A 21,204-nucleotide genomic window follows, 5' to 3' on the forward strand; every position below is an offset into this window, starting at 1 on the left:
AGGCTTAAAATCTTCCTAGTAAATACATTTTATACCTCATAATAAGTATGAATTGTGATAATTTAAAAAAAATCAGGAAGGGAGTAACTATTTAGTATGCTCGTGTGTGTGTGTGTGTGTGTGTGTGTGTGTGTGTGTGTGTGTGAGGGAGGGGTAGGGTGTGTGGGGTGTTAGAGTTTTGTTTGCATGATGTTATAATAAGTGGTAAAATAAAAATAATATCTCTCTTGGAACAATTATTTTAATTTATTTAGGATATTAGGAACAGATTCCTTTTTTTTAAAAAAGAACCGGAATATCACCTGGTTTGTCTTAGACAGCAGGTTTGCCGTTGGGTACATGCTAACAGACACCCACAGACTTCCTGCTCGCACTGACTGACCATCTTCACTGACAAGTACAGCGTCACACAAGCGTCATGCCATCGACATAACATCCAGCATATATTGATATCCATGTTTCATAACTCACTTATAAATACTAAGGAAATATGCCTAAGACTTACTAAGAAATGCATTCTGTATCTATTGGAGACTGAAACAGTCCCCAGTTTTGATGTCATAGCACTTTGATGACAATATACCAGACCTACACACAGCTAGAAGGAACTAAAAAAATAATTTACCGGGTATTTGCTAAAGCAAGGGTGAAGTTGACACACTTGGAAACACAAAGATACGAACAAGCCCCCCCCCTCCTCTCCCCCTAACTCTTTGGCCCAAATAAATGTTGTCTGTAGGAATTTATCCAGGAGGTGAGCATGGCCAGGTTTGGCTGAGTGAGTGAGTGAGTGAGTGAGTGAGTGAGTGAGTGAGTGAGTGAGGGGGTGGGTGAGTGAGTGAGTGAGTGAGTGAGGGGGTGAGTGAGTGAGTGAGTGAGTGAGGGGGTGAGTGAGTGAGGGGGTGAGTGAGTGAGTGAGTGAGTGAGTGAGTGAGGGGGTGAGTGAGTGAGGGGGTGAGTGAGTGAGTGAGTGAGTGAGGGGGTGAGTGAGTGAGTGAGTGAGGGGGTGGGTGAGTGAGTGAGTGAGTGAGTGCTCTAGACAAGCAATAGTACTGGGCACCTGCTGTCACCCTCCTGTTCATGACATGTAGCCTGTTGTTACTGCCTGCACTGAATGGAATGGTAGATTGAGAATTAAAGTCTGCATACAAAAGGTACTGAACTTACAGATAACAGTGACAAACAGAACCATGACTCATTTCAAAAATGAAACAAAAAGACACGAAAACGGTTAAACCTCATGAAAGCAAAATTCCATTTCTTTGATTGAGTTCAGGCTGGTGACACAGCACAGGACAACTCTGGACGCGGGTCAACCCACAACCCACAACCCACAACCCAACTGAACAGGTCCACTTATGTTTGGGGAAAAGGAGAATTGCTTGGAATCCACTTAACTTCAATTTAAAGGGGGCTCACTTGGAAGCCACTTATGTTCTGTTTAAGGGGGAATTGCTTGGAATCAATCCACTTAACTTCAATTTAAAGGGGGCTCACTTGGAAGCCACTTACGTTCTGTTTAAGGGTGACATGCTTGGAATCCACTTTAGTTCAGTTTAAGGGGGGCTCACATGGAAGCCACTTAAGTTCTGTTTAAGGGGAGACTTCATTGGAATCAAATTAAGTTCAGTTTAAGGGGACTTGCATGGAATCAAATTAAGTTCAGTTGAAGGGGGACATGCTTGGACACCACTTGAGATCACCGCTTGTGTTTTTGTTTCCCAACACATTCAATTGTGACCCTAAACTGTTTATAAATAAAAGCCTCCTCAAAACTTGAGAAAGAAATTCCTAGTGTGAGTGAAAGAAATTGTCAGCTGAATGTGAGCACCTCACTGATGACACCCTGACATATGGCACACGATGGGACGACCACACACACAGTACGTACACAGATTTATCAAAACAGAAATGAAATCAGCCACATTTTCAATTCACAGCATGTGCTTACAAGTGACATAACAGCTGAGAACTGATCTTACTGGTCACACCTCACTGACCACTCCTTCTCTCTCACTGACCACTCCTTCTCTCTCACTGGCCACACCTCTCTCTCTCACTGGCCACACCTCTCTCTCTCTCTGACCTATCCTTCTCTCTCACTGACCACTCCTTCTCTCACTGACAACCCTCCTCTCTCTCTGACCACTCCTTTTCTCTCACTGACCACTACGTCTCTCACTGACCATTCCTTCTCTCTCACTGACCACTCTTCTCACTGGCCACACCTCCCCTCTCACTGACCACACCTCCTCTCTCACTGACCTCACCTCTCACTGGCCACTCCTCTCAATGACCACTCCTTCTCTCACTGGCCACTTCTCTCTCACTGACCACTCCTTCTCTCTCACTGACCACTCATTCTCTCACTGGCCACTCCTTCTCTCTCACTGGCCACTCCTCTCAATGACCACTCCTTCTCTCACTGGCCACTCCTCTCTCACTGACCACTCCTTCTCTCTCACTGACCACTCATTCTCTCACTGGCCACTCCTTCTCTCTCACTGGCCACTCCTTCTCTCTCACAGACCTCTCCTTCTCTCTCACTGACCACTCCTTCTCTCTCACAGACCACTCCTCTCACTGACCTCTCCTTCTCTCTCACTGTCCACTCCTTCTCTCTCACAGACCACTCCTCTCACTGACCACTCCTTCTCTCTCACTGACCACTCCTTCTCTCTCTGACCACTCCTTCTCTCACAGACCTCTCCTTCTCTCTCACTGACCACTCCTTCTCTCTCACAGACCACTCCTTCTCTCTCTCTCTGACCACTTCTCTCACAGACCACTCCTTCTCTCTCACTGACCACTCCTTCTCTCACTGACCACTCCTTCTCTCACAGACCTCTCCTTCTCTCTCACTGACCACTCCTTCTCTCTCACTGGCCACTCCTTCTCTCTCTCTCTGACCACTTCTCTCACAGACCACTCCTCTCTCTGACCACTCCTTCTCTCTCACTGACCACTCCTTCTCTCTCTCTGACCATCCTCTCACGCCACCCGTTTTTTCCCTTCTCATTCTGTCACAGTAGACACCTGATTCTCTGTCTCTCGGCCCAATACACAAACAACAGGCCATGTCATTCTGTCACAAAGTCAAGAATCGAATAAAACAGCAAATTGTAAATAATCAAATCACAAATATTTAAAAATTAAAACTATGAAATCAATATTCATCCTATGTTGGCTTGTGGATAAATGGGATAGAAAGAAACAACTGAACGTCATAGTAAACATTCATCTCACCCTGTTCAACGTCATCCAATATCGTGACAAACATCGGTCGCAAACAACTGCACCGTGGAGTCTTATAGAACAATTAAATATATGTAAATATATATATGTATATATATAAAACACCAGCCAATACAAGCTGGGAGTGCTCTGACATTGGTAGGGGCAGGGCCATGTGAGGGAGTCACAGTGAATCAAATAGACATGTCTTTGACTTCCCTACAAAAAGAGTTGAAACTGAGTTGTCTCCCTTCAGTAATGTTGAAACTGAGTTGTCTCCCTTCTTTAACACTGCCATAGTTTGCTTGCTGTCCAATGCCGCACTCAGCAATATTTCAGCTATATGACGGCGGTCTGTAAATAATCGAGTCTGGACCAGACAATCCAGTGATTGACTTCATCGATTCTCACAATTGGGATATGATGACATGCATGAACCAAGTCAGCGAGCTTGACCACCCGATCCTGTTAGTCGCCTCTTATGACAAGCATAGTCGCCTCTTATGACAAGCATAGTCGCCTCTTATGACAAGCATGGTCGCCTCTTATGGAAGGAACACTGCCATTGGTGAAATAGAATAATGGATCAATTTTAGGAATGATGGAATAATTAAAAAGGTTGGGATAATCAATTCCTGACTAAGGCTGAGAGAGTGAGTGAGTTAAGCCAGGTAAACACCTTTCTGATTCATATTAGTTCAATGGCAGCCTAAGACATGTAAATTTTTTAAGAATACCCCTGAGAACTAGTGAGAACATTATTTTACCAGTCCTCAAAGTTTGCATCTTCCCAAGGCAAGGGAGTTAACTGACTGTAAAAGTCCAATTTCCACCCTTGCCAAACTAGGCGGGAATTACTGGACTCGATCGTAGCGCCACCAGTGGCTATTACCAGTTATGTCCCTTTTAAGCCTCTCCTATGGACAATCAGATTCCATCACTTGCGTTGGCTTCACACAGAATGGTGGCGCCCAGTCAGGACGATCTGATCGATAATCAAGATCTATATTGTGATAAAACAGGTCTTGCATCGCGAAATGCATCAAATCACGTAAGCACCTTGATTAAATCATGAAAAGATTTGGAAAATATCTGCTGACGAGATGGCGGTGCACATGCTGTGCAAATCCTGCAATTGACCGAAATCTGCACGACAGTTTACAAACCAGATTTGATTTCTGTGCGCGATTTTGATTGGAATATGCATAGACTCGTTAGTCCAGCCAAAATGTTACTCCATAATACCAGCCTAGTTCAGCAAGGGTGGAAACTGGACTTTTATAGTCAGTTAACTCTCTTGCCTCAGGAAGATGCAAAGTTTGTAGCTTGTCCGGTTTACATTTTCTGTCAGTTTTATTCAGTTCCAATTTGTAGAAAAATTGAAGCATTGAGATTCATAACTATAACCCTGACATGCTTGCTCCTCTATGAGGTCTGGACTTACGTCCCCTAACCACCAACACTGCATTTCCTCATAAATCAGTGCAGAAGCTATCCTTCTGCAATGTGGAAAGTTTTGATAGCGAAAGTAGTCTTGTTAGTGCATTGCATGATTCTATTAATAAATTTTTTATTCTAACACGAATGTGTTTCGGGTCGGCAGTGATCAAAATATTTTTTTCAAAATAATAATTTTAATTTTTTTATATTTTCTCAGCATTTTGGGTCAGAGCATCTGTAAACCATTATAAAAAAAACCCTGAGATATATCAAATCTCCACTGAATAAAACAACTCAATATTCAACTCTCTTTGCTCTAATCATGCTAAACATTGGCATGTCTACATTCCGCCTGTAGGAGTCCCACTGTCTGGAGAGACATGGTTGATTATTGATGATCAATAACAAACAATTGTAGGTCAAACTTTCGGAAAAGTTCAGTCTTGACACCTTGGACCAGTGAGGTGCATGTGTAAGTATCATTTACCCTTTTAAAAGTCAGTTCCCTGGGACAGACGGTCATCACTCAAGACATACCGGATTTGGCGTAATAAGCGCCCCGCTCTCATAAGCGCCCACGGTGATATTTGCTAATGTATTGGCTAGTGAACAATCCCAATTAGCACCCCTTCTGATTGACCAATGTACACAAGACTTATTTATTCGTGTCTAATACGCACTCGTGCGTTATATGCACCCTTAATTATGGGCAATTAAATTCTGGAAAATATATCTGTCGTGTATAAAATGCACAGACTTTTCTTTTGTATCATTTCATGCTTTCAGCATGAACCTTGAAATTTACAATCTTTCAACTCTGTTTTTTTTTCACCAAAATTATATTAAAATAACAGCCCCCTATTTCTAATTTTGAGAGCACCCTCAGCGCTCATTACGTTGAATACGGTATATGTTGGGTTTGAAAAGAGGAACTAAACACTTGTTGGTACCCACAAAACAGTACTTATCTCTGGACATTTCTCATGTCCGGTGATTGATTAAAATGTTTGTAAAACCCAGGGATAAGTGAATCTTTTCCCCAAAGGGAAAAAATGAGTTATTAAAAATATTGCAACCCTCCTAATATAAAACTGTCACCCTCAAACAAAAATCAACCGTGTCACTTCAACAGTGAAGACAATTTTTAAAAAGAGAGGCTTGTCTACAGGCCAGACTTTCAACATTGGCAAAACACAAAGACACTCCCTGTCACAGTCACAGCATGCAGTATACACAGCTTCAAACCATCACAGATCATCACCAGCCCTGACCATGGATAGATATCGTACATGGTCACAGCTTACAGTATTACAGGTCACACTGGATACTGGACACAATTATTTTGTTTCACATAAATATTTTAAAATATGTCAAAATATGAATCCACACAAACTTAACTACACTGAAGTTAAAAAAAATAATTAAATAATTTAAAAACGAAAATAAATGTTTAAAATAGAAATATGATTTGCCCTACAAAGACAAGCAGCAGTGTGATATCCAACATGACACGTATTATTGCTCTCTTTGTAAAACAGCACGTTACAGTTAGCAACAGAAAACAATCACTGCTATGCCCTATAGTGAGTGAGTTGGGTTTAACGCCGCTTTTAACAGTATTCCAGTTACATCACGGCGTGTCAGCTTAATGTGGGAGGAAAGCCCGAAGTGATGCAGGTTTCAGACGTTTACCACTTCGGTGAAACCCACGAGCACGGGTATGGTGCTGACAAACCTAGAAACATAACTGGGGCGAACCAGGATTCGAACCCACAGTCACAGGTTTCTGGCGTGCCCAAGGGATGCAACTCTGCACAGCGAAATCGCAGCGCCTTAGACGACTGGGCCACCCGTGCCCCCGTTATGCCCTATAACATTGAGTGAGTGAGTGAGTATTGTTTTTAGCTGCTTTTAGCAATATTCAATCTCTATCAGCGCGGAGGCACCAGAAATGTTCAAAATGTGATTTCTCAAAGTTACTTTTTTAATAGAGTCGAACCTCATTGTGTTGAACTCGTGGAGACCTGGGAAAAATTCTACTTATCCATGGTTCGAGACATCAGTGGAATTTCACACTTAATTTAGATACTTTGGACTCCCAAATGAGTTCAAGAACACCGTAAATTCGACACATCCAAGCTCGACACAATGAGGTTTGACTGTATGTAACTTCTTTTCTGAAATTCAGAGATATTTAAACACTGTATTTTGAGATTGTATTCCATACAATAATATAAAACAGCACTTAGACCTCTTCCTATTTCTTGGTCCTGTTACACATAGCTGTGTGGTTGTGACATAATAGCCTATTGTTGTTGCTGTTTTAAGAGTTTACGAGGTCACTGTTTGATTCAGCAATTTCAGCTGACCTGCCCCTCTGATAGGAAACTTATAGCCTATACATCCTACACACAGAGCTGCCTACACGTGACTGTGACAGAGAGTTTGGACAGTAATGACTTAATTATTCATGCAGGAGAGCAGATCATGACAGAGGCGGGAGTACTGGACACTGTCCCCGGACAGCTTCCGGACCTGCACCCCTGGAACGTCCCCGTCACATATCTCCAGCTCCACCTGGACGTCTGCGTTCTGGAGACGGAACAAGTTCTGCGAGCAGTGGTAGTCCACGTCCGGACATCGAGTATCTAACATGTTTTTGATCGCAGACAACACATCGTCAACAGTTTTGTGCAAGTCGGGGTTGATGTGAATGACTACCTTGGAAGAGTCTATGCTAATCGGTGATGGGGAGGAGAAATAGCAGCCATTGACCGGCGCAGACACTACGTTCTCCTGGCTGTGGGAGTGGGTGATGTGAGCGGCCTTGTGTTGGGGGGAGAGATCGAGGACCGTCCTCGACTGGAGGTCGGCCTGGTCGAAGCTGTGACCTCGAGGTATAGAGTCTGTGTTAATGAGGGGCGTGTTTTGAAGGGTGTACTGGAAGAATGGGTCACGGGCGTCGTGGAGGGTGTGATGGCGCCGGAACCGTGACTGGTTGGTTCGGTGGAGGCGGGAGCTGTTGAGGATGAACTGGGAGTTGCACAAGTTGACCACGCCCATCTCCGCAGCCGCATCCTCAGGTGGGAACAATGGCGGCTGGATGCCGGCCAGGTTTGTATTTACATAGTTATTAAACAGATACAAGGGATAGGTGGGGGCACCGGGTTGCCGGGGATGCTGACCTGTTTGAATGGGGTCGGAGGTCATAGGTGACTGCAGTGGACTGGCTCCGACCCCTGATGATACTCCTGAGGCCCCGGAGGCCACAGTCTTTGGCACATTCGTTCTATCTAAAACACGCTCATCGTCTTCGTTCGTCACATCGGTCACATGACCTTGTGTATCAGTGATGCTGATCTGCGGTTTCCCCGCAAACTGTCTGTGTCTCACTTCCTGTGCATTTTTTTCGCTGCTTGCTGTCGTATCTACAAACATGTCCTCTTCTTCCGTCCTCATGGGCTCGGCAGCGTCCCCCGCGTCCTCTCGGATCATGTGGAGATTCTGGAAGTTTGGGGGCGAGCTGCTACGCTGGTGGGTCTGGGGGTAGTTCTGGAGCAGGTGGGTGTAGGTCGGGGTGGGGGACTCGGAGCGCTGAGACGGTGGCAGGACAGAAGTCAAGGTTGGGGGCGAGGCTCGGCTGAACGGGGAAGAGGCACTCGATGTCTGGATCTGCTGTAAGTGCAGTCGCTGAAGGTGCTGATACAAGTTGCCAGGCAACACATCTGATGTGACTTGTTGCCGCTGGAAACTGGGGGATGCTGGGAGAGGTGGGGAAGGCACGGGAGATCTCTGCAGAGTGGATGTAGTCTGAAATGGAAAGTCATCATCATCATCATCATCATCATCATCATCACTACCACCATCATCATCACTACCACCATCATCATCATCATCATCATCACTACCACCATCATCATCACTACCACCATCATCATCATCATCATCATCACTACCACCATCATCACTACCACCACCATCATCACTACCATCATCATCATCATCACTACCACCATCATCATCACTACCACCACCATCATCATTATTATCATCATCACTACCACCACCACCATCATCATCATCATCATCATCATCGCTACCACCACCACCATCATCATCATCATCATCATCATCATCATCATCGCTACCACCATCACCATCATCATCGCTACCACCACCACCATCATCATCATCATCATCATCATCACTACCACCACCATCATCATCATCATCTGCACCATCTCAACTTATCAGTGAAAACAGTCCCAAAAGAAAAAGATAAGTTATTCCTTGCAAACTACACTGAAAGGTATTAGTACCAGTTTGAGAAAAAAACAATTTCTTAAGCATTCACATTTACAATTTTCACAGGAGTTTTTACTAGGGGTGACTATTGGTCTGGAAATCACTATTGCGATAACTATTGATATTGAAAGAAACTATTGCGATAACTATTGATACTGCAAGCAACTACTGCGATAAATATCGCTAGTTTTCAGAGTATCATTTTAGATGGATTTTAGAGTTGAATTAAACCTTGGAACTAAAGTTTCCTTTGAATGTGATAACCATAACAACAAATAAAATGTAAAGTTTGAGATCTGACTGATTTGTTTTTTCTTTACCTTAATAATTCAAGAAAAAGAATCTTCCACATTACCAATGTAAATTGCTACCACTCAAGATAAAAAACAAACAAATTTGAAAAGCATTGCATGTATTTTATTGATATGGTAAATGCGATCGAAACTATTGATATTCCTAACTGAAATCAATACTATTGATCGGAAACTGATTTAATAATCCATTTATTGACTTCAAGCGCTAACCAATTGCAATTTATCGATAGTTTGATTTATCGTGGCACCCCTAGTTTTTACTGACAGACAACACAAAGCTACATTTCAAACAACTGAAGACAGGATAGAGGTCCAGCGTTGATATAGAGAAAGCTTTTTCCGAGTCAGTAGAGTGAGTGAGTGAGTGAGTTGGGTTTAACGCCGCTTTAAACAGTATTCCAGTTATATCACGGCGTGTCAGCTTAATGTGGTACGAAAGCCTGAATTGATGCAGGTCTCAGACATTTGCCACTTCGGTGAAACCCACGAGCATGGGTATGGTGCTGACAAACCTAGAAACATAATCGGGGCGAACTGGGATTCGAACCCACAATCATAGGTTTCTGGCGTGCCCAAGGGACTCAACTCTGCACAGCGAATCAAGGCGCCTTAGACGACTGGGCCACCCGTGCCCCCCCCCCCAGTCAATAGAAGTTACGTGACATAGCGCAAATTAACCTCAAGCTCAATCGAACAACTGTTTTCTATCAATTTGGAATTTTTTATTTTAATTCTTTGACAATGTCAGATCAAAACATGTTGGTAAGATAAATTTGTTGTAGCAGGATCACTCGGGGTACATGAGGTTTTATGCGTCCCGCATTACTTGCCTCCGGTTTGTGGCATAACACAGGACGCATGAAACCCCATGTACCCGAAGTGATCCTGCTACAACCGATAACATGCGTTCTACTCTACGAGGTGAGTACAGGTCATGTCTACAGCTCTTGGGGAGGCAAGAGTCAGGTTTGGCTGAATGAAAGCTGTCAAATCTGCAACATGTCAGTCAGGACAGTTGAAATGTGATGTCCTGATTAGTTCAATCTTCCCGAGGCAAGAGAGTCAACTAACTTTAAAAGTCCAGCCGAACTAGGCTGGAATTACTGGGCTCGATCGGAGCGCCACCAGTGGCTATTACCAGTTATGTCCCTTCTAAACGTCTCCTATGGACCAATCAGATTCCACCTCTCGTATCACTTGCGTTTGCTTCACACAAAATGGTGGCGCCCTTCAGGACGATCTGATCGATAATCAGGATATATATTGTGATAAAACACACTTACATCGCAAAATGCATTAAATCACATGAGAACCTTGATTAAAAACATGAAAAGATTTGGAAAATATCTACTGACAACGAGTTGGAGGTGCACATGCTTTGCAAATCTGGCAATTGACCGAAATCTGCACGACAGTTAACAAACCGGATTTTGATTTCGGTGCGCGATTATGATTGGACTATGGATAGACTCGTTAGTCCAGCCAAAATGTAACTCCATAATACCAGCCAAGTTCGGCAAGGGTGGAAAATGGACTTTTGTAGTCAGTTAACTCACTTGCCTCGGGAAGATGGAATCGTACAAAGAAAGGTTGGTTTATTAAAGGGAGATTCATTCTTGCTACAAAATCATCAACCTTCTGTGTCTGGGGAAAACCCATCTTTCTGACTATAAAAGTGCAGTTTCCACCCTTGCCGAACTAGGCTGGTATTATGGAGTTACATTTTGGCCGGACTAACAAGTCTTTGCATAGTCCAATCAAAATCACGCACCGAAATCGAAATCCGGTTTTTAACTGTCGTACAGATTTCGGTCGATTGCAGGATTTGTACAGCATGTGCACCGCCATCTCGTTGACAACAGATATATTTTAATCTTTTCATGCTTTTAATCAAGGTGCACATGTGATTTGATGTAATTCACGATGTAAGACTCGTTTTATCACAATCGCAAGTGATACGAGAGGTGGAATCTAATTGGTCCATAGGAGAGGCTTAGAAGGGACATAACTGGTAATAGCCACTGGTGGCGCTCCGATCGAGCCCAGTAATTCCAGCCTAGTTCGGCAAGGGTGGAAACTGGACTTTTATAGTCAGTTGACTCTCTTGCCTCAGGAAGGTGGGACAAACCCAGTGGTCTTAAGCCTGAGCTGTTAAATTTCTGTGACATCCTCGGCCATCCAGGGCATTACATTTCCAGTCATCCTGCTGAAAACACGCGTCCCATTTGCGACAATATCCTGGAAGTAATGGGTCATCGCAATCGCAATCTTTCTCATAACTAACTTAGCACAGACATCTACTTTGATTCAACAGCTGCACTTAGCATCATATATTATTTGAATTGGCCTCAAAAACCAGTTACAGGTTTGACAGCTTCCCATGCCCAAGTTAAAACAGAATCAAGAAAAGCAGGGAATGCAAGGGGAGGTAACTCTCACTACACGGTTCCATGCAGATTTGTTGCGGTCACTTAGCGCCGTGTTTTGGAGTCTAAAGTGAGATGAGAAAATTCAAAAGAAAACTGAACAAAATCAAAGGAAGGAAACAAAATCATGACAAAAATATAAAGGGATACGAATAACAGTTTTACACAGGTTGAAAATCAACAGGACATGTCGGGCTAATAAACACAGCAGAGCTACACCGGATGATGTTTGTGACGGATGAAGAACGGAATACTGGACTCACCTGTAGAGATTGCTGAAACCGGGACATTGTGTGTTTTTGCTGCAGCTCTGCTTGTTTTTCTACATCCACTGAACCAGCTTGTTTCTGCCAGGAAAACATCGTCATCATTATCATCATCATCATCATCATTGTCATCATCATCATTGTCATCATCATCATCATCATCATCATCATCATCATCATGTTCACCACCCACCAAAAATTGAAATGCTTAAAAATATATTCTTCCTGGATTTTCAGAACAATGCCTATTCCTTCTCTGCCAAACAACATAATGCTCTCCTCATATCAGTAACATAATCACCTATATGGAACCAGAACATTGGTTACTTCGGACCAAGACATTCCTTATACCGACAACAACCCACCACCATCTTCCATCTACACCTACACCCCAGCCATGTGTCTCCATCACCCTCCACCCCTGCCCCAACGCTCCACCACCCCTGCCCCAACGCTCCACCACCCCTGCCCCAACGCTCCACCACCCCTGCCCCAACGCTCCACCACCCCTGCCCCGACACTCCACCACCCCTGCCCCAACGCTCCACCACCCTTGCCCCGACACTCCACCACCCTTGCCCCGACACTCCACCATCCCTGCCCAGACACTCCACCACCCTTGCCCCGACACTCCACCACCCCTGCCCAGACACTCCTCCACCATGCCCTGCTACTCCACCACCCCTGCCCCGACACTCCACCACCCCTGCCCCAACGCTCCACCACCCTTGCCCCGACACTCCACCACCCTTGCCCCGACACTCCACCACCCTTGCCCCAACACTCCACCACCCTTGCCCTGACACTCCTCCACCCCTGCCCCGACACTCCACCACCCCTGCCCTGACACTCCTCCACCCCTGCCCCGACACTCCACCACCCTTGCCCCGACACTCCACCACCCTTGCCCCAACACTCCACCACCCTTGCCCTGACACTCCTCCACCCCTGCCCCGACACTCCACCACCCCTGCCCCGACTCTCCACCACCCCTGCCCGACGCTCCACCACCCTTGCCCGACACACTTCCACCCTTGCCCCGACACACCTCCACCCCTGCCCCGACACACCTCCACCCCTGCCCCGACACACCTCCACCCCTGCCCCGACACTCCACCACCCCTGCCCTGACACTCCACCACCCTGCCCTGACACTCCACCACCCTGCCCCGACACTCCACCACCCCTGCCCCAACACTCCACCACCCCTGCCCCGACACTCCACCACCCTGCCCCGCTACTCCACCTGCAGTTCTTGGCACTCCTGCTGGATGGCCTTGACGCTGTTCTGACTGTTGTGTCTCGACCCCTGCCCCTGCTGCTGCTGCTGCTGCTGCTGGGCCCCGAGGGTCTGGTTGAAGATCTTCTCCAGATGCACCTGCTGGTACTTGGGCAGGTTGGCCAGGCCGTCGCTGGCACGCCTCACCGGGGAGAAGCGCTCGTTGGGAAGGTGGAGTGAGGTGATGTCCTTGAAGGAGTCACGAGCTGCAAACAATGCATGGTAGGAAGTTGGCTACAGGCTGTCAACTTGATGAGTATTCAGTTGTCTGCTTACGTCTGTAGTTAGTTGTTCAACACTACAGGTCTTCAAGTTATCTGGGCCCTATTCCACAAAGCAATCAAAGTGCTGCGACTGTCACAAATCTTTGTTAAAACATGCAAGATTTGATCACCTTAGTGCTGGGACTGTCACAAGTCTATGCTAAAACATGCAAGATCTCGATCAATATTGTGCTAGGACTGTCACAAATCTATGTTAAAACATGCAAGATTTGATCACCTTAGTGCTGCGACTGTCACAAATCTATGTTAAAACATGCAAGATTCGATCACCTTAGTGCTAGGACTGTCACAAATCTTTGTTAAAACATGCAAGATTTGATCACCTTAGTGCTAGGACTGTCACAAATCTATGTTAAAACATGCAAGATTTGATCACCTTAGTTCTGCGACTGTGACAAGTCTATGCTAAAACATGCAAGATCTCGATCACCTTGGTGCTGGGACTGTCACAAATCTATGTTAAAACATGCAAGATTTGATCACCTTAGTGCTGGGACTGTCACAAGTCTATGCTAAAACATGCAAGATCTCGATCAATATGGTGCTAGGACTGTCACAAGTCTATGTTAAAACATGCAAGATTTGATCACCTTAGTGCTACGACTGTTACAAGTTTATGTTAAAACATGCAAGATCTCGGTCACCTTAGTGCTGGGACTGTCACAAACCTTTGTTAAAACATGCAAGATTCGATCACCTTAGTGCTACATCTGTCGTAAATCTATGTTAAAACATGCAAGATTCGATCACCTTGGTACTATCTATGCTAATCTATGTTCAAGTATGGGAATTACGACCACCTTAGTGGAACTGTGCCCTGGACCAAACAATCCAGTGATTGATACCGTGAACAACTATCTGAATTGTGGTGCTGCAGGCGCTTTACGTGACACAGAAATGTGCGTCCAGAACACACAAATGTATAGAATGGGTGCAGATGTTGTGTCTTGAGGGATGTACATGGTACCAAATTCTTGAAAGAAATAAAAGGCCCTGTAATTAGACAAACTATCAAATCGTGCAGTACAGTACACTACAACATTTCATAGCTTTACAAAACCCTCATGTTTCCTGTAAGGAGACATTTTTTTCTATTTCTTGGTTTACGGATACACCACTCTTTCATAGTCCAAATGTTGAAAAATGAAATAAAATGAAAATTACCCAATTTTTTAATTACCGCCGATCTTTTCGTCAAAAAGTGAAAAAAAAGAATTTCATTTCCTCGTCGGGCGTCAAGCAAAGGGAAGTCACTCTGATATTTCTCGCTGGGATCCTTCTCTAATACCATCAAAACTTGTCAATGCAAAGCCACGAGTCACACCGCGTGCATGGTAGCCCGACCAAGTCACGTGAAAATAGTTTATAATTTTATTAAGCTACTTGTCATATCATTCATTTATTAAATCTATCACATTTCACAATATCCGAAATACGTATTCCATTTTTTATCAATAGATTAAAAAAATTATTCACTATTTCCAGAAATGTAATTGAAAGTACAATTCTCGGACACACTTCGACAATGGGTCCTCATCGAACATGTCAAACAGCAAAATAAAGACGTTTCAAGCAAATCTTCAAACATATTATACAAAGTAATAATGTCAACAAAAATATATCTAAAAGTTGCCAAACTGACATCTAAGTTATTATTTCCATCTTTTCGTGCGATCGCGTGTAATAGTAAGTCAAATGACATCACATTCCTCGCCTTGATTTCTCGGCTCGGACACGATGTGTTTAATGCCAAAATGAATGCATAAGAAATCTTTGTCACAGCTCATAACCTAGCACTATGCATCCATGAAATTCCATATTTTTTAATTTAGATCGCGATTTAATGCTTAAAACGTTCAGAATAACATGATTTAACCCAAACCTTTCGTCAAAGTCTGACAATTACTGTTGCTGTAATTTAATTGGCTGCCTTAGGTCACGTGCTTAAATTTGACCAATCACGAACCTTGTAGCAGATTAAGTCGGTGAAACAAAATAAGTCTTTATATGTATGGCAGCCTTCAACGTATATGTTATTAATACGAAGCTCTGAAAACTGAGGTATTTCCTCATGTTAGTGAGCGGACAGCCACTATCATCAGGAAATGGGTGATGACAGATATCATTTGTAATTCTTTTTAAAATAATGTTCCAACTACGTAAACAAATGAAAATAAAAAAGAAATAGGTAAGTGGATTTTATATAATCTTATATTTGCCAAAAATCGTTCAATTTTTGCTTCATTGGTCCATAATCTGGAACATTATGAATGTTTTAGCTAACATTATTTTTTATATAAAAACGAACTTTGTTAAGTTGTAAATGAATTATTTAAATAATGTAATACACATAACTTTCATATTTATTAACAATAGAATTAATTAGACCTTTCAAATAGTGTATGGCCATACATGTAGTAGGAGAGATGTTTTACAAGCAGATAATTTCCTTGATAAATGTTGGCTTCATCTATCACACAAGAGTCTCGTGTCACAGCAGAAATCTTCTGGTCGGCTGGTGTTGAAAGAGTTAAACGTTGCCCATGCTGCCAAAATAGCAGCGTCTTTCATGCACTTCCACCCATGACATGAATATTGTTATATTGCCATTTGTGCACAAGCTGAGTGCTAGGGATATGATAAAATGTTCTTGAAAAATTGAGTTCTTTTAATTTTGTTACCTGAATATTTTTTTTTTTTATACCTACTTAACTCTTTAGGACAAAATTCAAATAAAAAAAATCTCTGAGGCTTTTTTTTTTAAATTGGTCTACCTCACTTTTGAAATGAGTTTAAAATCTGTAAACCAAGAAATAAAAATCATGTCGCCCAAGAACACTTGAAATTAATAATTGGGGGTCGCCTGGATCACTGCATGTGACCCTAACATGGCCTTTGATGGTGGTGATCAACTCACTACTTGAGCGGTCTGTGGGGGACAGTAGGCCCCCGCCCCGTCGGTGTCGGATTGGCTGGAGAGACAGTTTCCGCTGTAGCTCCTCGGGGATCTCATTCATCGGATTGGCCATCGCTAACGTGTGTCGCTTGGACCATCCGCGATTGTTTAAATATCTGAAAGAAAAGTTTAGATGAGTGCCAGCTTTTGATATGCATATTGTCCTTAGATGTAGGGTGGAATGTGTGTGTGAGTGAGTGAGTTGGGTTTAACGCCGCTTTTAACAGTATTACAGTTATGTCGCGACGTGTCAGCTTGATGTGGGGGGAAAGCCCCAAGTGATGCAGGTCTCAGATGTTACCACTTCTGTGAAACCCACGAGCACGGGTATGGTGCTGACAAACCTAGAAACATAATCGAGGATTCGAACTCACAATCATAGGTTTCTGGGGCACCCAAGGGACGCAACTCTGCACAGCGAATCGCTGCGCCTTAGACGACTGGGCCCCCAGATGCAGGGTGGAATGTCAGTAGATATCACAGAGACGTTTCTAGTTTCATCTAAAGTCTGCCCCTTCACGCACCTGTACACAGCATCAGCATCCGGCTCCTGGTCCGATCCACCATCCTCCACCTCCTCCACTGTGATGGAGTTCTGCAGGGACGGCGTGGGCAGTGGGATCCCCGTAGGGGACAGCGTCGACTGGCTCAGGGGTGACAACCCTGTCGGGGACAATGTTGTCTGACTCAAGGGAGACAACCCTTCATGACTTCCTGGTTGGCTATCAAAGTACATCTGGCGTTGGAAGTGTTGGGAGAAGAGGTGGATGTTAGCACCGCCGTCAGACGCTCTTCTAGCCATCTGGGATGTACCTGAATGAAAGGGAGGTTAAAGTAAGAGCTCACCTAACAACAAGAGGCAGGTTAAAGTAACGGCTCACTTAAAAATCATATCATTTGAATAACACTACCTTGATATCAGACCCGTGAAGATTCCGGGATAGAATAGGTCTTCAGCAACCCATGCTTGCTGTAAAAAATGACTATGCTTGTCGTAAAAGGCGACCAACGGGATCGGGTGGTCAGGCTCGTTGGCTTGGTTGATGCATGTCATCGATCCCAATTGCGATGCTCATGATATTAATCACTGGATTGTCTGGTCCAGACTCGACTATTTACAGACCGCCGTCATATAGCTGGAATATTGCTGAGTGCGGCGTTAACCAACCAACCAACCAACCAACCAACCAACCAACCAACCAACCAACCAACCAACCAACCAACCAACCAACCAACCAACCAACCTTGATATACGTACCTTGCCCTAATGGAATGGGAGGTTGCAGCAGGTTGTGATCGGTGATGGAGACGTTCTGGAGGGGGGATGAGACTGGTGGGAGGTACTGGGGGAGGTTTGTGTTGGGGAACGTCGTGAACGGCATGAAGAAATTGGGCTGCGGTGTGGCAGTGAGTGCTTGGTTCTGGGCCATCTTGACCCGGGCGTCTTCTGGCGCCTCGTGCCGGGGGTCCCCCACGCCAACGGTGTGGCGCCGCATGGCCAAGTACCGCGCCAGAGCCTCGGGACAAGGCTCCTCGTCCGAATCTGACTGATTGCTGTCCTCAGGCTGGGAAAGAAGGAAGGCAGAGTTATCTCCCCTTGAAGTATCTTCCCGATCTAACTACTGTCTGTATATCTTAAGTCTTTTTACTGATCTTATAAATGTTTCAGCTTGCTATAAGTTCTAAGCGGTAGTATGTACTTATTTTGCCAAAAGAAATATAAGACTTGCTGAGCCATCCACAATTTAATATTCTACAGGTGTGGGAAGAAAAATCCCCAGAGATAAAGTTATCTTACTTAAAAAATATATCTCTACAAGATATATAAAGTCAAATGCAAATGGAGCCCAGAACAATCTGGCCTGGAGCTGGGGCAATCTAGACTTGCCGAATCATTCTAGACTTGAGTTGGATTTGTATTTTAATTTATTCTCCAGACTTCCAAACACACATCCTTTTCTGTGGCAGGATCAGATAACGCTTTTTGTTTCCAAGACAAACATCGCGTCAAGCCAACAATTAAACCTTTTGGTAAAACATGGTCATTTTTTGTCATTTATTTCTTCTGGAATCCAAAGAATATAAAATGGTTAGTCCCTGGGGTCGTAACCATGTAAGAGTTGTAGGTTGAAGAAAAACTGATCGTGGACATGTTGTTTTACTCACAGCTGAGAGTTGATTCTTGTCGTTGTTAAATTGCACTTGGGTAATGGCACTTAGATGAGCAGCTAGGAGGGGTAGGGTTGTTGGGGGTTGAGGCGACGCCCTCTCCCCTTCATGGACCTCGACAGGCACCTCCACTCGCTCCACTGAAACACAGAACCCACATCTTGACAATAAGACAGGCACCTTCACTCGCTCCACTGAAACACAGAACCCACATCTTGACAATAAGACTGGCACCTCCACTCGCTCCACTGAAACACAGACACCACATCCTGACAATAAGACAGGCACCTCCACTCGCTCCACTGAAACACAGACACCACATCCTGACAATAAGACAGGCACCTCCACTCGCTCCACTGAAACACAGACACCACATCCTGACAATAAGACAGGCACCTCCACTCTCTCCACTGAAACACAGAACCCACATCTTGACAATAAGACAGACACCTCGACTCGCTCCACTGAAACACAGAACCCACATCTTGACAATAAGACTGGCACCTCCACTCGCTCCACTGAAACACAGACACCACATCTTGACAATAAGACAGGCACCTCCACTCTCTCCACTGAAACACAGACACCACATCTTGACAATAAGACAGGCACCTCCACTCGCTCCACTGAAACACAGAAACCACATCTTGACAATAAGACAGGCACCTCCACTCGCTCCACTGAAACACAGAAACCACATCTTGACAATAAGACCACTTCTTGACAATAAGACCACTTCTTAACAATAAGACCACTTCTTGACAATAAGAGATGACATCTTGACAATAAGATCACTTCTTGACAATAAGACCACTTCTTGACAATAAGACCACATCTTGACAATAAGACTCCTTCTTGACAATAAGAGATCACATCTTGACAATAAGACCACATCTTGACAATAAGAGATCACAGAGGGGTCATCACTACTCACCGACACCCGGGGTGATGCTGGAACCCTAGAGGGGGCATCACTGCTCAACCACACCCGGGGTGATGCTGGAACCCTAGAGGGGTCACTGCTCACCCACACCCGGGGTGATGCTGGAACCCTAGAGGGGGCATCACTTCTCACCCGGGGTGATGCTGGAACCCTAGAGGGGTCACTTCTCACCCACACCCGGGGTGATGCTGGAACCCTAGAGGGGTCACTACTCACCCACACCCGGGGTGATGCTGGAACCCTAGAGGGGTCACTACTCACCCAGACCTGGGGTGATGCTGGAACCCTAGAGGCGTCACTACTCACCCAGACCTGGGGTGATGCTGGAACCCTAGAGGGGTCACTACTCACCCACACCCGGGGTGATGCTGGAACCCTAGAGGGGTCACTACTCACCCAGACCTGGGGTGATGCTGGAACCCTAGAGGGGTCACTACTCACCCAGACCTGGGGTGATGCTGGAACCCTAGAGGGGTCACTACTCACCCACACCCGGGGTGATGCTGGAACCCTAGAGGGGTCACTACTCACCCAGACCTGGGGTGATGCTGGAACCCTAGAGGGGTCACTACTCACCCACACCCGGGGTGATGCTGGAACCCTAGAGGCATCACTACTCACCCACACCCGGGGTGATGCTGGAACCCTAGAGGGGGCATCACTGCTCACCCACACCCGGGGTGATGCTGGAACCCTAGAGGGGGCATCACTGCACACCCAGGGTGATGCTGGAACCCTAGAGGGGTCATCAGTACTTACCCACACCAGTGGTGATGCTGGACCTTCTCTCCGTCCGCGTCGCTATGGGCAAGTTCTGGGGCAGGATGATACTGGGGAGTTTGCTGGTGAGTGTCTTTGGATGTTTCTTGTACTTCTCCAGGAGTAGATGGTAAATTGCACTGTGATGGTCGAAGCACTGCTCAAGCACAGACTGAAACATGGAGTGATTGAGTGAATTATATTTTCACATGGAGGAGAGTGAGTAAGTGAGTGAGTATGGTTTTACGCTGCTTTTAGCAGTATTCCAGCAATGACACGGCGGGGGACACCAGAAATGGGCTTCACACATTGTACCCATGTCAGGAATCGAACCCGGGTTTTCAGCGTGATGAGCGAACGCTAAACCACTAGGCTACCCGACCGCCCCCATGGGGGAGAGAGATGCACATCACACACAAGCAGTTTGGGGAAAATCACACACAGGAAGAGAAACAGTTCTCTTAACAGTCCTGAAGAAAGAGGTGAATCAAGAAAAACTGTTTCATCTTGCATGTCATTGTCCTCTGAAACTTTTGGATACCCAAGCCATTCAGAGTTATCTCCCTTACTCAGCTCCATTACAAGCAGTTCACAACCTTGTAGTTTTATATAACATGTGTAGATGATTTTGTTCTTAAGTCCCCAAAGTTAACCCCCTACAACCCCACCTTCAAGGTCCTCTCCTTGTCGAAGCCCAGCTCCTCTATATACTGCAGGATCTGGGGTTGGGTGATCCTCTATGTTAACCCCCTACAACCCAACCTTCAAGGTCCTCTCCTTGTCGAAGCCCAGCTCCTCTATATACTGCAGGATCTGGGGTTGGGTGATA

At 45.1% G+C, this 21,204-nt stretch overlaps 1 protein-coding gene across 1 annotated transcript in view; it reads right to left on the reverse strand.

Annotated features, from left to right (window-relative positions):
* Positions 1-2,238: 2,238 nt before the first annotated feature.
* Positions 2,239-21,204, reverse strand: part of LOC139472876 (serine/threonine-protein kinase SIK3-like) — a 54,979-nt gene continuing 36,013 nt past the window's right edge. The window contains exons 8-15 of the mRNA XM_071255345.1: positions 20,376-20,547; positions 18,671-18,813; positions 17,763-18,069; positions 17,029-17,317; positions 16,466-16,620; positions 13,232-13,470; positions 11,983-12,066; positions 2,239-8,484 (exon numbers count right to left, since the gene is read on the reverse strand). Of these exons, the coding sequence (XP_071111446.1) occupies positions 7,135-8,484; positions 11,983-12,066; positions 13,232-13,470; positions 16,466-16,620; positions 17,029-17,317; positions 17,763-18,069; positions 18,671-18,813; positions 20,376-20,547 (2,739 nt within the window). The 3' untranslated portion in view covers positions 2,239-7,134. The remainder of the gene's footprint in view (positions 8,485-11,982; positions 12,067-13,231; positions 13,471-16,465; positions 16,621-17,028; positions 17,318-17,762; positions 18,070-18,670; positions 18,814-20,375; positions 20,548-21,204) is intronic.

Source organism: Haliotis cracherodii, unplaced genomic scaffold (genome assembly GCF_022045235.1).
Source record: "Haliotis cracherodii isolate W230 unplaced genomic scaffold, xgHalCrac1.p SCAF_25, whole genome shotgun sequence".
Lineage (NCBI taxonomy): Eukaryota > Metazoa > Mollusca > Gastropoda > Lepetellida > Haliotidae > Haliotis > Haliotis cracherodii.